Below are 17,779 nucleotides of genomic sequence, written 5' to 3'. Positions count from 1 at the left end.
TTTTAATATATTTTAGAGAAGTAATGGTACTTATTTGAAGCTTGAGTAAAAGTTTTTAGATCTTTAAACTGATCCTAGCTTAATGTTATAAGGCTATTCTAATTTATATATCCACCCATGGTAGCCAGGTCCTCATGTGTCTGATTTAAAGTATTCTCATTAGGCTTTTGGTAGTTTAAGTCTTATTTTCTTATCATTCACTTTCTAAATGTAATTAAAAGTTTTAGTGGTGTGTGTGGGTATGTAGTACATTTTCTCCCTCTTGCTTATAAATTGCTTGAATGACCACACATGCACATTAACCTTCCTCTCTGTGCCCAGAACAGTGCTTTGCACATGGTAGGCACTAATTAAATGCTTTTAAAACATAGGGAATTAATTTCCATGTATAATATGGCAGTTCATCATTGCATTTGTAATTACCTATCTAATTGCAGAGGTGTAATAAAAGGAGTCTATTTTAAATCTTACATAACAAAGCATTGGGAGGAAAAAAGAAGAAGAAAAAGACGAAACCATTCAAAGACTTACTCTGTAGTCACTTGATGTCACATAAAATATAGGGAGGAAAGCCAGCCAGATGATGCAGGTGGTGTACATGGTAAAACCAATGAACTTGGCTTCATTGAAATTTTCTGGGCACTTCCGCGTTTTGAAGGCATACACAGTGCATAAGATCACCAGGACCACATCGTAGGTAAGTGAGATCAACATGCTGGAATCTCTGACATTGCATTTTAAGATGACTGTTTCTCGCTTCTCTGGAAGGGTGTACCGCCTGGTGCCTGGAGTCTCCAGGAAGAGCCATACACACACTACCACAATTTGCACCAATATCAGACCCAGGCAGATGAAAACCTGAGAACTTGGGCTGATGAACTTTGGCCTCTGAGCGCCATTCTTTACCCCATCGAAGATGCGGGCAATGCAGTTTGTTTTGGTCAGCAGGGCTGAGTAACAGATAGCGAAGGAGGTCCCAAGTCCCAGTCGGCGCAATGTGCAGATAACTGGTGATGGCTTGGCAATGAAGAAGAATGTCATGCAATATGATAGACCAACCCCAAAGAGCAAGATGTAGCAGAGCTCTCGGCCTGATGCTTTGACCAAGGGTGTGTTGTTGTGCTTGATAAAAACAGTCACAACCACGCACGTACAGGCAAAGCCCAGGCAGGCGATGGTGACTGGACCAATGGCCCAGGCATCTTCCCACTTGATGTAGTCCTCAGGAAGGTCAAAGCAGCCAGAGAGGTCTGCAGTGGGCCACTGACCAAGGCCACAATCCATACAGGTAAACTCATCAGCCAAGTATTCATAGGGCTCGCAGGGAATGCAGATCCAGCAGCAGACATCCCCTGGTTGCATATTCTTCATTTCATTGGGGGCACAGGGGTCACTGCACTGGGAAGTGGGGACTGAGTTCCGGGACCAGTGGATAGAATCAACATCCAGCGATAAGGTTTCAGACCAGTGACCAACCTTCAAGTAGGAATACTTGCCACCCATGTACTGAAAATTGAACACGTTGTATCGTCCCATTCCATCTCCAAAACTGTCAAACTTGACAATGCTATCTGCACCTTGATTTGGGTTGAATGGAGCTGTGACATGTAAAGTGAAAGAAAGAAAGAAAAGAAAAAAACACTGTTTAGGTGTCTTAGGTGTGATCAGTCAATTACTTTGTCATATAGTTAGCAAAACTGAAATAACAGGTAATAGGGATTACAAGTCCAAAATAATGTATCAATTACCATTGAATTTACACATTAAAAGTTACTAGAGTATTTGTGTATGCATAAATTCATTCACTTAACATTCTTCAGTGTCTCCTGCATGTGAAGTGCCAGTGATAATCAGGAGCACAATACAGTGCCAGCCTTCAAAGGAGCTTATTGTGTAACAGGAGAACTGGCAAACATGTGGTTGCATTCTCTATGGTGTGTAAATATTCATTTCTTGAAAGATTTCATGGTAGGAATTGGACAAAACTTTGCATCTCATCCTTATTACATATTTATTTATGTATAGTCACTTAAATATTTGTATAAAAATATACAATTAATAGAATTTTTCTTCTTCAAAATGAAAAAAATTCATTATGAATGTATGGTATGCTTCTTTTAAAAAGTTCAGATGACTCAACAACAACAAAAAAGAAAACCCACCCATAATCCTTCAGTGCTAATATTTTCATGTTTTGGAATATTTTCATTTTCACTACACATATGCATGTGTCTGTATATAGCGTGTTTCTATCCACATGAACACATATCACTCAAATATTTTTAAGGCATCAACAGTATAAAGAAGGTAGGTAACTATGCTTTAAAGTTTGTTTCTAACTGTAAAGAGTCAGTAGTCCTCAGTGAAATGATCTGCTCTCAGACTTGTCCCTTTCTTGCAGCTCTCTGTGAGTTCCTAAGCAGCAGTCCTCTAAGCATCTGTTTCTTCTCTTCTAGCTGCTGCTCATCATGTCTCTCTTGCCAATACCTTCTGTCACTCCGATCACCAATTCTTATGTCACCTACTCTGAACTACTGCTTACATACTATTTCACACTGCCAAAATTTACTATTTCCTTAGATGTAGAAGAATTTTGCATATAAATAAATTGTATTAGGGCAGGCTTGCCCGTATTGATAAATAGACCCAAAATTATTTAATGGCTCAAACACAATGGAATTTTATTTCTCCCCCATGCAGCAATCTAAGGTCTTCATCAGTGGGTGTCTCTCTTCCACATGGTGATTCAGGAACCCAGGTTCCTTGTAGGTTGAAGTCATACCAATTTCTAGAGCCTCATCTTCATCAGTGTCTGGCCAGTGGAAGAAAGAGAGTGTGAAGCAGGTATATCTATTTCTTCAAAGGGTAAACCTGAAAGTGGCACTTCATTGACTAGAAATTAGTTACAGGGCCACACCCAACTTCAAGAGAAGCTTGTGAATGTGGTTTAGCTAATGTCCCCAACTACAATCCTCCTATGACATGAGAAAGTGGAGTTTGGAGGACACTGCAGTTTCTTACACTGCAGGTATTTGCTGTCCTTTTGCCTCCTCCCCGAGCTCTGTGCCACCATTTCTGGTGCTCATGTTGTTTCACCCAGTGGGAGACATCTTATTGTTCTTGGATTCAGTTATTTTATGGAAGAAAAGCATCCCTTGAGTCATTGGTGAAATAAAACTTCACATTTTACTAATAGCCCTCTCCTGCCTAGGACCCATAGGTGCCCCTAGAGGGCTGGGTTCGGTGGTTTACAGTGAGATTTCATACCACATAAAAAGTCTGTTAGTAAATGTCGTCCAACATGCTAAATTTATTCCTCACTTATTATTATTGTTTTTTTCTCTTAGTGATCTTGTTATCTCACCCGCCATTTGACATGACTAACCTTCATCTAGCTTTCTGCCACATATGCCAAACAAATGACATGTCTGTGTGTGTCTACACTCAAGTTCATAGTGAGACAGAATGATGTAGTGGATGAGTGCACGGGTTTTGATTTAGATGAACTATGTGTGATTCTCATCTATGTCTTTTAATAGTCATAAGTCCTTAGGCAAATTAACTTTTCCAACTCTGTTCCTTAATTTGTAAATTATAAATGAAAATTATAAAGAAATATAATACTAAATAAATTGATCCTTTTCCACTGATTTATGACACTTGCCAAATATTAAATTGCATGATATTCAACTCTCAATGCTATATGCTATTTCTCTTGATCTATTCCCGCGGCAGGATAATCTTTTTGCAACTGCCACAGGTTTCTGCTATGCTTTAATATCTGTCAGGACAAGTGAGCATAGGAGTTGAAACATTATTACTATATTTTCAGGAGTAAGAATCAATATCAGAATTCTTATGACACATAAAACTAAACCTGTTTAGTCTACGCTTAGAAAAATTTTATTAAAAATTGTATGAATTCCTTGCATATGTTACAAATAAGTAAAATGTCAAATATTTCAACACACTTTACATCAAGTATAAGAACTTCAGGTGTATTATTAATTAATTATTTTACTCTACATGATCAATCTCCACCAGTGTTCAGTTGATGTTACTAGATTTTCAGGAAAATATTTCTAAAATAAATATGTTTTACATCTTTAATTTAAGTATTTCACTATTTTCACAGCTGTTCTTGAATGCAAAATTTCATAAAAGTAATATGTTTAACAGGGGAGAAAACTGACTGTGTTGTGTGTTTTGAGCTGGCGAGGGTTACTGATAAGATTGTTGGCATGTCAGCTGATTAATAACGAGCAGTACAGATGTAAAACGTTCCTTTTACAAATCTTTTCTGGAAATCATCTAATACCATCAATGGAATATTTGGGGAGACTGGTTGTCTAAGAATAACAAAGTTAACACATTTGAGGTTCTTATACTTGATGTAAAATGCGTCAAAATATTCAACATTTTACTTATTTGCAACATATGAAAGTAGTCCCTAAATTTTTAATGCAGTTTTTATAAGCATAAACAGTTAGTTTGATATAACAAAATACTTCTGATATTGATTCTTACTCTTGAAAATATAGTAATAATGTTTCAATTCCCATTTTTTCTTAATTGTTTGAAAATGTTGAGCACTGACAATTTTTTAAAAGATCCTAAGTAAGGACTTTAGCTTTGGCTTTTACATAATGTTGCCACTATTTATTATGAGGCTATTTTAAAATAGAATGACAAAATACAGTTAGTCTTTTCATCATTTTTTCCCCCTCCCTACCTTTTTATTTTGAAAAAATTCAAACCTACAGAAATAATGGAAGAGAAGTGTAATAGACATGATAGCACTGGAATCACCTCAAATTAACTATTTATTAACATTTTGTCACATTTCCTTTATCTCTCTCTTTCTGTTTTTGTTTTGTTTTTGTTTTTTTTGCTAAAATATTGGCTATTAAATATTTGCTATTAAAAAAGTATAAAAATATGAAGTATCATCATTGATATAGAGAAGGAGTTGGAAAGCTATGGCCCACGGGCCAAATTCTGCCTGTTGCCTGTTTTGCAATTAAAGTTTTATTGGAACACAGCCTTACTCATTTGTTAACATATTATCTATGGATACTTTCCAACTACAACAGTAGAGTTGAGTAGTTGCACCAGAGATTGTATTGCCTTAAAATATTTACTATACAATACATTCCATAAAACCCGTACACATTCCTGAAGTAGAGCCAAGGGAACTCATACACAGCAGTTTGGAGCATACATAATAATAACATAAGAAAACATAAATTGACAATTAAGGATTACCAGACACTTAAGTAAACTTCTAACCTGAAAGAGAGTGACTAAAACACCCAGAAAAAGAAACCCGGAGTATATAGAGACAGTGGAGTAAATAAAGCAAAACAAAAGCTTTAAAACAATAATATGCTCAGAGAGATAAGAGATGGTATGGTTCATTCTTAAAAAGGAACATTCAGAGAGCAAGGATGAGCTTTTGGAAATAAAATAGGAGAAAGAGAAATTCAATATAAAGATTGAAAGATAAATTTGAGAAAACTCTCAAAGTTTGACAAAAAATGTTGAGATGGAAAGTAGATAATAAAACAGGCAAATTAGAGAATATTCTATGAAATGCCAACATTCAATCAATGGGGGTTCCAGAAAGAAAGAAAAAATAGAGGGAGGACATTATCAAAGGATTCAAAATGAATGAACTTGGCCTAAGAAAGGGTGAAGCAAGAGGCTGTTGCTCTTTCTTATGAGCTTGCTGAATTCATATAAAAATTAAGTACGTCTTTTTGTCAAAAATTTTTTTTTAAATTATAAAATTTTAAAAAGTATAAGGAATAATTGAGCAAGGTCAGGCAGAACAGTTTGCAAAGTAATTATGAAGATGGGACTGCTGCAAATATTATAACAAGTGCTGATAAGTGGGGGGTGAATAAACAGTACTTTTGGTAGAATTTTGTGTTTTAATATAAATTTACCTTTAAATTTGTTTTGTTAAATATGCATCGAACTATGGTCTAGTGTCTAAATCATTCAAATACATGAAACACATTAAAGTAATACTTCAAATATGTGCATTATAAATTCTAAATGAAGATCCACTGTCTTCAGCTTGGGATAAAGGGTGGCTGTGTCTATATTAGAGTGAGATAGGAGGGCCTAGAAGAAAAGGTAAACCATGTCTGTCAAGTATTCCACATGTGAGAATAATCCTGTTTCTGAATGTCTATTCCAAATATGACTGGCCTGGGCAGTGAGGAGGCAGGAAAGAAAACCAAGCTCTTTCTCAGGTGCTGCAGGAGCAAGTGAATTCAAGTGACAGAGATGCTTGAATGCCTAGGGGACTGATCCTGTCACCTTCCCAATACACTCAGAGTTACTTCAAAGTCAGATGGCTCACCTGAGAAATAGTTACAGTCCAGTGAGCGATCACCATGGTTCTCTGGAGATCAGTTGTATAGTACTTTAGAGTGAGGAAACTCTGGGGAGTTTCTCATTTCTCCAGTTGAATCTCACCAAGGGAGCAAACATCTTTTGAGATGGAAAAATAAATCACTTCACCTTTTGTTGTTGCAACAGCATGAAAAGCCCAAACTAAAGGGAGAAGAAAGAACTGGAAAGATGGTGGATTTTTTCTCAAAAAGACTTACAAACTTCTCCAAAATCTAATTTCAAGGCCCTCACTATACTAGTTCCTCAAAATCAGGCCCCTACTTTACAGAAGGAACCCGATGTGGCCAAGTCAGGAGAATTTACTTCTCAGTTTAGCTCATTAGCCAGTTAGTTCTGACCCGTTCTCAAATGGATTTATTTGAGACATTTAATGTCAAGGTGACCAGAGCTCCTAGGGCACACTTGGTAGAGATGAGGCGAGTCTATGCCTTACAAATATCACAGGTCAATGGAAAGAGAAAATTAAAACGGTTATTTTTTCCCTCTCACACAGAAGTCCAACAATTAAGGTAAGACAACAATGGGACTCTTAGCAGGCTTTCAGTAGTGGAAGCATAACTGCCACTGCCTGGGTTCACATGCACAAATACTAAGGAAGGTTGCAAAAGCTACTGACAGCAATGTGGCTCCAACTACAACACTTTGCAACCAGGCCCTCACTGAGGTTTCTGTGAGCTAATTTGGTGAATTGGAATAAAGACATAGATGAGAAGACAGAAAATGGCATCTCCCTTGAAAGATCTTTTAGAGGTCAAAAGGTAAAGACATCAAAATCCTTTGACTAGAGCAAACAAAATCTTTTACAAGCATCATACAGTGGGAGATAGGAAAGAAATAAGAATGACACCTTGGCTATCAGTAATTAATTTACCTACTGATTAAGAATAAAATTGCTGATGGATTTCCACAATTATTTACCAACAGAGCATAGCTGCTGGGGCAAAGGACCACCTAGATGCCTTAGATGCTCAGTCTCACCTGTGAAAAATGCTCAGTAAATACCAAAGGTGCACAGTGAAAGTGAGTAAAGCTGTTGAAAGAGAATGTTGTTGTTTTTTTAACTGATTTTTTTTTTTTTTTTTTTGAGAGAGAGAGAGAAGAAGGGAGAGAGACAGTGAGGAACATTGGTATGATTGGCTGTTTCCTGCATGCATCTAGACCGGACATTAAACCCAAAAGTAAGGTATGTGCCCTGGCTGGGAATGAAAACACCACCTTTTGGTGTATGGGACACTAGTCCAACTAACTGAGCCACACCAGCCAGGATGAGCATGGCTTTTAAAAATAGTGTTATGACTTTTGAAAAGAACTCTCTTTAGTTCTAAAAAGTTACCATGGCTAATGCTTCTAACGCTTCGTTTTACAGTACATTTTATTTGTTTCCCTATGTAGATTCTACATATTATTGCTGAAATTTTTTAGTACTCAAGGTAGCTCAGAAAGAAACAATTGACTCTTAGAATGACAAATGTGGAGGCAAGACACAGACAAAATAGCAGTGAGAAAACATTAGTGAGATTCTGATCCCCTCTACCTCCCAATTCAAGGATAAGTCTCAGGGCCTCCCTTGGCTTATTTTATTTATTTTAGCTGGAAGTCTTATGGTGACTACTGAATCTTTGGTTAGAGACCCTCCTTAATGTGAGCTAATGTTACTACTACATCTTTTTCTACCCTCTCTTCCCCAACTCCTGCCCTCCCTGTTACATAATCTATGGCTTTTCTCACATTCCCTATGATGTTTAGATTTCTAAAAACTTTTAATTGAAATACATATACAGAAAAAGGGTAAAAATAAGTGAACATAACCATGTAACATTATGGATGTTAACAAATGGAACATGACCAGTTCCCTGTTCCTGTCCCTATCTACCCTTTCTCCCTCCCCAAAGATAACCACCATCATACCTTTTAATACCAACAACAAGTTTTGCCTGATCTTAAACTTTATATTAATATAATCATAAAGTATGCTTTATTTTTTATTGACATATTTTACTCAAAATTAGTTTGGTGAGATTCATTCCAGTAGTGATGAGAAGCTACAGCATTATTTATGAATAATGCTGTGTCTTTAGCTGAGTTATCCCAGAAGTAAAACCTGACATAGATTTGAGTGCATGAAGTTGATTTGGGAGTTTACAGGGGAGTGGAGAAGTCAGATATGGACAGGAGAGGGAATCTAATATAGAGTGCATCAGTGAGCACATGTGGGTCTCATTCTCCCTGGGGTATTTGGGGAGAGGGCATAGAATGGGAGTCGGAACATAATACCCCAGCCCACTCACTAGCTTGGATGGGACAACTCTTATTTGTGATTGGCTGATGTCTATTCCAGGGGTGGTAATGTCATGGCATTTTTGGTCTCCTCTAGGTACAGGCAGAACACGCTCCTGTGGCCAGAGAAAGCTCTCTGACAGAGAGTCATCGGCATGTATAAGAACAGTGAGAGCTAAGGGGATTTGGGTGAGGCACTGGAAGCTACCTGCTGCTATGACTGTTCCCATAATGGATGCATTTCTGGTGTATGTGTGTATACAAGTGTATGTATGTGTGCATATATACACAGTAGTGAAACTGCTATGCATGCAAGTCCCGTTGCTTTACTGCTTGAATGTTGCTGCCTTTGAATTTTAGCCATTCGGGTGGAAATGTAGCACTAGCTCAAACATTGTGCCATTAGGCCACCAGCTCTCTCTGTGTGCTGACATAGTGTCCTGCACATTTAGCTTTAAGGACATTGACTATAACACACCAGAAAAGTATCCATTGTGTGGCCATCTCTTCATTAGGTCCTAAGCCCCTCTAGGCCAAGGACAATGCCTCCTTCATCATTGTACCCTCAACATCTAAGGAAATGCTGGGCATATAGTAGGCATTCCTTAATTGTTTGCTAAAGTGATTACTATACTGAATAGACTGAATAGCATCATCTGAGGAATTTTAAAAAAGTGCCAGTAATAGCCATACCAAGGACCAATTAAATGTCAGTCTCAGGAAGTGGGCCTTTGTGCTTGTATTTAGATAGTTTACTGTATTACTATGCAGCCCAGTTTAAAAACCATTGGTCCAGGGGTGGTTCTACTCCTAGAAAACATTTGGCAACGTATAGAGACATTTTTGGTTGTCATGACTCGGGGTGGGGACCTCCACTGGCATCTAGCAGGTGGAGACCTGGGGTGCTGCTAAGTATTCTTCAGTGCACAGAACACACTGTCATTACAAACTGTCATCCAGTCCAAAGTGTCACTAGTGCGAAGATTGAGAAACCCTGGTCCAGGGTAATAAATGTTTGGATTTCTAGAAATATTCTGATAATCTCAAGCCTCTATAAATTGAAAACACTCATGCCAGATTGACTCTTCATGGTGTTTTTATATTGAGGTTACTGTTACCTAGTTGTTTCTTCTCCCTACAGTCATTTCCAGCCTACACAGTCCCCTTCGATATTCTCTTTCAAAACCCTCACTCTTTCACATTCATCAGCAGCTTTCCTGACCCCTGTTCCCACTGGACCCCCACCCCCACAGGCCCCGTTTCACGCAGACCCCCGTGGTTGTCCTCTTGTTCACTTTCGAAAAATCACTCAGCTCAGCTAGATGTCTCCTTGCTGTCAATCGCATTCGAAGAAAGAAGCAATTTCTTGTGTGTAGCAGGAGTAGGTGTCATGTCATACAGTCACCCTTTGGTCTCTGTGGGGGATTAGTTCCAGGACCCCCAAGGATTCCCAAAGCTGCAGATGCTCAGGTCCCTTAGGTAAAATGTACAACATTAGCACACGGCATATTTACATATAGGCTACAACAAGGCACGTCTATACATCACTTCATTCATGCGGATTCAGTGTCGTGCTTGGCACGTGGCAATTTAAGGTTTGGTTTTTGGAACTTTGTTGGATTTTTTTTTCTCTGAATATTTTGAATCTGACATTGGTTGAATCGAGATGTGAAACTCGTGGATATGGAGACCTGAACTATGCACCTTTTAGAGCAGACTCACAGTAAGACTAGCTATTTGTGGGGAGCATCGAGGAAGGGTCTTGGTGGGAATTTCCTCCTGTTTAACGTGATGTCTCCAGCACAAACCCAAGCACCCAGGAACACTGTGACTGCAATGCCCACCAAAGGTTTTCAATTTTGTGAAAAGAAATTGTGAATTCTGAGGACAAATTTAATCTGTCCTCATGTTTTTAAATGTGACTATGTCAAGTAGTAGAGCACAGTTTTTTTTTAAAAAAGCAGGGGGAAAAAGCCTTTTGTCAAAACTAAGCTGGATAGAAGTACATATCCCTGTCTTAAAAGAAAAGAAGGCGTACGTTTCCCATTGTTCTGCCCTTAAATCACTTCGCCTGCTGTGCTACAGATCTAAATGCCGCAGAAGAGTAAGCTGTGAGAGGCACGAGGTGAAAATGACTGAGAAACCCCCTGTCAGAGAGGTCCTAGTAAGTCAGCAGCACAAACTACTCAAAAATGTGCTTGAAAAATGGTAGAGAGTTAATGTTCTGAAGAATACAATCGCAGTAACAAGAATACTTAATAAAATAAGCTTTCCATTTTTAAGCAAAAAACATATTACTTCATATAAAAAGCAGAACAACAGGAATTTTATTCAACCTCAAAGATAAACTTTCCAGAGGTAAGCACAGCAGCTTAGCAGGCAATAACTGAAATGCTATGAGTGAAGCAAGTTCATTTCTATCCCCTTGCCTTACACATGCATGGCCGTGCCTCTGACCCTCTGCGTAGCATCATGTTGAGAGAATATACGGAAATAAATTACTTCAACTCCCGGCATGCAGGCCTATTGTTAGGTTGTCAGGATGTTCCCAAGCCGCTGTAGCATGGCACGGTCCTGTCTTCCCTGAGAGGGGCTGCTTTATTGAACCACAAGATTTAAGGGACCTTGTCAGATCATCAAACACACTGACACATTGTTAAAAAATTCCAAACCCCATTTCCTTCCACTGGAAGTAATTAAGGTGACAAAATTCCAAAGAATAGTTTTAAATTTTTCTCCCCAATTTTGGCCAAAATTTCTAATCTGAATTATTCAGAAAAATAACAGTGTTAAGGGCAACATAAAGCTGGTTATTTTGAAAATATTCCTGGAAATTGATCAACCTCAGAAATCGTTTTGGCTCATCTGAGTCTTATTTCCACTCTTCATCTAATCATGTTAAATTATTGAAGTAGATAAAACTAACTTGGTGATAAAACCTTAACATATCCCTTAAGAGCAACAAATGTATAATATATACATACACATTACATATAACATATAACATATATTAATTATACAACATATATTAATTATAGACTATACATTATATGTATATATTTATATATTATGTAGTATATTAAACATTTAAAATATTTTATGATATATGAATAAATTACACATATATATTAATATATTAAATATTATGTAATATATACTTATATAATATATAGTTGTTATGCTTAAGGAATATGTTAGGGTTCTATCATCAAAGTAATATTACTTTTTATAAATTTATACATAAATGCATAATTTTCTTGTTTAAATTCCCACATTTTCCATATGGCATTTTTACTGAAAAATCAGGGGATAAGGCATTGCTAACACCCAAAACTTTAATCAAAGTCATCCTTTAAATGAGTGGAGAAAACTATGGCATTTGCATATCAGCATCAAGCAGGTGTGTTATAATGAAGTAGAGAGATGAACCTTGAGGCTCTTCCACTCCTTTTCTCCTTTTTTTTAAAAAGAAATTGTTTTAAACTGTTGTTGAAAGTATTACAGATGTCCCTTTTTTTCCTCCCATTGATCCCCTCCACCCGGCATTCCCCCACACCTACCCCCCCCCCCAGGTCTTCTCTGCACTATTGTCTGTGGCCATAGGTCATGTACATACGCATCTAAGCTCTTGATTACTCTCCCCCCCGCTCCCCACCCCCACCTTCCCCCTGAAATTCTCCGACTCCTCCATGGTTCTATATATCTGTATCTATCCTGTTCATCAGTTTATTTTGTTCATTATATTCCACATATAAGTGAGACCATGTGGTACTTGTCTTTCTCAGACTACCTTATTTCCCTTAACATAATCCTCTCCAGGTCTCTCCATGCTGTCCCAAAGGGTATGAGATCCTTCTTCTTTACAGCTGCATAATATTCCATGGTGTAAATGTGCCACAGCTTTTTTATCCCCTCATCTACTGATGGGCACTTGGGCTGTTTCCAGATCTTACCAATGTATCTTAATACTCCACTCCCTCAAAGAGGTAGGAGAACCTGCCCTGCAGTAAGTTACAATGTGAATGGAGCATTTAAGCCATTTAAGGTTATTATTGATAGGCACTTATTTATTGTCATTCTTTCTTTATGTCTGTGTTCCTCTCTACATTTCTTCTTTGTCTGCTTACACCAGCCTTCTTCCACTCCTTTTTCTCTTCCCCCTTTTCTCTCAGCATACCTTCTTGTTCCCAATACCCAAACTTCCTATGTAGCCCTAAGCAAAGTTCTACATTCACGGACATTCATAGTGAAGGAGAGCATAGTCAAGGCATAATATGAAAGGCCATCGTGGACAGATTACTGATGATGGAATTTGAAATCTCTGGAGAAAGAATTTTGGGGACAAGATTTATCCAGCTTTCCTAAAATGGTATCCTTTGCGGTTTAGTCTTAGCTCTAAGAAAAGGGAATTTCTGCTCCTTGGGTTCCATCTTTTCCCATTTTATTTTTCTCTTCCACAGAGAATGTACAGATCTGATTGGTGGAGTCTAGCATTCACTGGTTGGACTATTTTTCTCTAATTGCTAGTATCAAAGTAATTCAGAGAGATAGGCAGATGCTCTTCTACCTCCAGGAGACTGATAGAAGGACCAGCTGCTTAGGACCAACCTCGGTCATCTTCGCACCCACTTTTGCACTTCCAGTCTCCAGGCTATACAGACTGAGTGGCACTGGCTTAGCATCTCTGCTCCACCTGCAACAGGTGGGGAAGGAAGACTAACCACTCGCTCCTCGTACAAATGGTATGGATGTTTGGGTAAGTAGGCTTATAATCGCTCTAAGAACTTAGCCATTAGACAGGGATTGTGGAAACCAAAGGCTTTTTGGCTTCTGGCCTTTGCCCAGTATTCTAGCTATAATATCAGAAAAGGCATGTACTGGGGAGGAGGTTGAGGGGGTGGGGAGATCAGGCACTTGCTCAGTTATTAACAAAAACTGAAATGACTTTTCTTTTGGCTCTTGATTCTTATGTGTTTATAACCCGGGGGAAGGAAAGGAGGAAGTAGGATTTGGCACTTAATCTCATGCCAAAGCCCTGCAGAGGTAACAACTTACTTTCTCTGTTAGTTCTAGCTTATAAAATATTTTAAAGAAAAGAGCAGGGAACAACAAGAGAGGGAAATGAATCTTAATTATTTGAAAAATGATTTCACGGCAGCAATCAAATTCCAAACGTTTGTTTTCTTTCGAATTGGAGTTACAGGGCAAAGGCAAGGATAGAGAAGAAAAGAGAGAAGCAAAAAAAGAGAGGAAGCTGAGAGGATGGGAGGGGATGGAGAATACTGGCTGATCCATCTTTGCCCCCAAGCTGGATATTGATTGTTGCTTTTACCCTAATTCTGGCTCTCACCAGAATATGAACAACACAAACAGCACCTCGGGTGATGTCTGGCATATAAAAGGAGTGCTGAGGGATAGGGGGGCATTGTTATTATTACTATGGACTATTGTGGTAACCTCCTAGCTGATTTTCTGTATCTGGTTTCTCTCCCTTTTTTCCTGGCTCGCATTCCTCTTAAAATGTCTTTAAGGCACCCCAAGCACCATCACTTCACTGCCTGAAGTCCTAAATTGATTTCCTGTTACATCCAGCAACATTGATAAAAATTTCTTTGTTCTTTTTAGGATAAAAATAAATGTTCTAAAGAAAAGAAAGTTCTGTGATCAACTAATAAACAGGTTAACTAAGCTAAACAGGTTCAGTACTGGATGTAGGGTTAGTTCTTAGAGCATCTAATTTGTGAATTGCCTTGAGAATCATCTAGAGATTGATAGGATATATAGGTTTCTGCCATGTTTTAGAGTCGCAAATTTTGTTTTAGTTAATTTATTTAAGGATGCCTACTATTGTGTGCATTGGTGTGTCTTGGAACTCCATGCTACCGGAAAAGTGTCACCATGAATTTCAAAGTTCTGCACAATCTGGTCTACCTCACCACTCATGTCTTTCACTCCACCCCTTCACAATCCACAAGGAAACCCAACTGCCACCTTCTCTGTGCTCATATGGAACCTGCACTTTTGCACCTGTGCAGTTTTACTCGTGTGGTTCCCTGTGCTTCATATGCCCTTTCTTTCTGTAATTCCTGTAAAACCAGCACAAATATTGCATCTTTGCCCTTTGCTGTACCTCAGCTGAAAGGGCAAGTCCTCTCTGTGATTGATATGTATAATGTTCCTTTTCTTTGGCAGTTATCATCTCTGTCTCACATTGTGATTTCTTTTGCCTGTATCTCTCTTCCATTACTATCTTATTATCATGAAGTTGTGAGCTCCTCAAAGGCAGAAACTAATCTTTATCACCTTTTAAATGATACTGCAACCTGGGATCTACAGTCTAAATTCAGCCTGAGGAGAATGTTTTATTTGTCCTTTACTGTGTTTTCGAAACATCTGAATTAGTGCCATTTGTTAAAATATTGAGAGAGAAATTTGGATTTCCTCATTTTGTGAAACAGAGGGAGACCCGGCGACCCTGGGCCTTCAACAGACAGGGTTGGCAGAAGAACTGGTTCGGCTGCTCCCTCCTGGAGCTGGCAAGCCCACGATGTATTTGAGTTTCCACCCCTTAAACACAGGTAGCATAGGTTCCCAAAAAGCAGTTGTTTTCAGTCAGGTATACTTACCTCACAAATATCAAAAGAAAGAGAAAAATGTCTCACTAGTTAAAAAGAAAATTCTAGATTTTAAAATTTTCTTTTCATTTTAAAATATGGAGAAAGGGAATAAATTAAGAAATTGTTTTGGTGGAGAATGCAAGTAAACAAGCAATGCTTGACCATAAATGAACTCTCTACCGAGGCCCCAGAGCCTGTGTATATACCTCTATTTAGCAGAGTATGATTCACCCTCAATAAGTTTTTTATTTGCTCTGATCCCCTGTCTAGACCAAGAGCTCCATGAGGGCTAGGGCTGTGTCATTCATCACTGTCCCCTGACTCTGCCTGCCTGCCCTGCAATCTCGGCTTCATCACTTACTGGTCACTTCAGTTATTTGTGTTCAGCGACCCATAGGATTATAAGGAGAATAAAAGTGAGAGTATGTAGCAGAGTGTCTAGCACATAGAAAGTGCTCCAGAACTCTTGGCTTGATTATGAGAGTGTCTACCTGCTGGTAAGTGGTCAATAAATGTGTGTGAAATGAATGAACTCATGGAGGACTCACAATGTCCACCACTGTGTAACCACTGTGTTGTCAGCCAGTTGGTTTTCTGAGCCTTGGTTAAATGGTTTAAGTCTGTTCAAATCATTATTATATGAATCATAGGAGTTCTTTAGATTCCAGACTTCACTTATCTAAAATATACTAAAACCACCTAAATGTTTGACATAATTTCTTTCTAGTTAAAAAAAAAAAAAGTCTTTGCTCTTTATTCAGTCTCTTGCCATGGAGTATATTTTCTATAATATTGCCCTGTTTTCCAAATTGCTAATGAATTAACTGAGCCCCACCCCACAATCTTGCCTGATGACCTCTGCTAGAGTTGGGTATCAACAAACACACACCTTTAAAAAGCTAGAGGCAGTGAAGAAGTGTTGGACTTCCTCTATAGGACATGATTTTAGAAATAAGGAAGAAAGACACTGTGACGATGACTCTCTGCACCTTTAGGGACATTTTTGCCAACAGGCGGGCTTTCAGGGATGTTGAAGCTGGAAGATCCTGAGAGGCTGGAAGCATTTGCTTTGGGAAGTTTGTTCTGGTCTATAAAGCACAGGCGTGCTTTTCTATTCCTGCTATTTCTCTCTCAGAGAACCCTATAAAATATTTGATAGCAGAGATTTGTGCCTGGCACTAAAAATGTGTTTTGGAGGAATGAACAAAAGGACCAGAAAAAGACAAATATGAGGCAGAAAGCAAGGAACCTCTCCAAACACCAGCTGATAAGTTCATAAGATTCTTACAAACATTTAAAGTAAGAGTACATTATTACATGGTGCTATAAATATGGTCACAATGCTCAGAAGGAACCTCAGGTTAACACTTTAGAGCTTTCATCAGAAAACTAAAACATGTTTGAAAGTGACATAGATTATCTGCTTGTATAAGGTACTTAATACATACTACCTGCTGAATTCATTTGTAAAATCCCAATTTCAGGTATTCATTTCTGTTATCTATTTGAAAATAATGCCTTGGAGACAAGGTAACATCTCTTCACCTCTCCACCCAGGCACCAAGATTGAGCTCCTGCTGGAAGTCAGAGTGCACCCTGCTGGGCTGCCAGAACGGGTCTAGTCTATGCCACTCACGACAAGACACACTCATAGCTATTTTTAGGCAATATCATTAGATGTTTGAGTTTTGACTTCTCAACCTTCCTTTCTATAATATTTAAACTCTTCCCAGATGCCATGAGCCAGATATCTTCTCCACATCAAAACTTGCCCACAGAAAATGTTGTGATTATTGGTTAAAGAGACTTGGGGCGTAGATTTAAATCACCTTGAGAGTTTGCTTATAGGTTCACTCTGTAAAAGTCTGCAATCATATTGCAGAAGATGAAGCCTTTGTTCTAGTTAATGGCACTGAATATCATCAACTGGGAAGAGATCATTTTTGGAAGGGTGGGAAGAATGTATTTAAGGGCAATAGGAATTCTTTTCTTTTCTTTTCTTTTTTGCAACAGGGATTCTTTCTCATCTCCAGACTCGCTTACAATTTAGCAGATGCCATCCTTACGTGGCTGTCTTCTATTCCCACTTTACTTTGATTTCAGAGTACCTTCTGCGGATTGTGGAGAGAAAGGGCTTTTTGTTTTGTTTTTGACTATTTTCACTGTAGCAAGTGCTCTCCACTTTAAGACTAATGATACAGCTTGGGAAGGAGGTGGAGATGGTATGTGATTTTGGCATTCAGGGGTTAGAACATTCCACATTTTGGATCAAGTGCCTCTGAATAATTGTACTGCAGAAATTGTGGTTCAGCGGTGAGCCCATTCTCTGGTTGCTGATCATGGCCATTGTGATGTGTTTGTGCCCCGAGGCCTGCTGGGCAGCCTGGCATTAGCTTCAGCTCAGCCTCTCCATCTCTGATTGTTGCTGCTACAGTGGTCAGTTTTCAATACTTTTCTTCAAA

At 38.5% G+C, this 17,779-nt stretch overlaps 1 protein-coding gene across 7 annotated transcripts in view; it reads right to left on the bottom strand.

Moving 5' to 3' along the window:
* GRM3 (glutamate metabotropic receptor 3) overlaps positions 1-17,779 on the bottom strand; it is a 207,274-nt gene that overhangs the window by 23,321 nt on the left and 166,174 nt on the right. For all 7 annotated transcript variants that reach the window (XM_081147569.1, XM_081147572.1, XM_081147575.1 and 4 more), the window contains one exon: positions 532-1,598. In XM_081147569.1, the coding sequence (XP_081003695.1) occupies positions 532-1,598 (1,067 nt within the window). The remainder of the gene's footprint in view (positions 1-531; positions 1,599-17,779) is intronic.

Source organism: Miniopterus schreibersii, assembly GCF_964146895.1.
Source record: "Miniopterus schreibersii genome assembly, chromosome: 9".
Taxonomy (NCBI): domain Eukaryota; kingdom Metazoa; phylum Chordata; class Mammalia; order Chiroptera; family Miniopteridae; genus Miniopterus; species Miniopterus schreibersii.
Note: the sequence above shows the minus strand (reverse complement) of the source record. Positions and strands in the feature narration are given on the sequence as shown.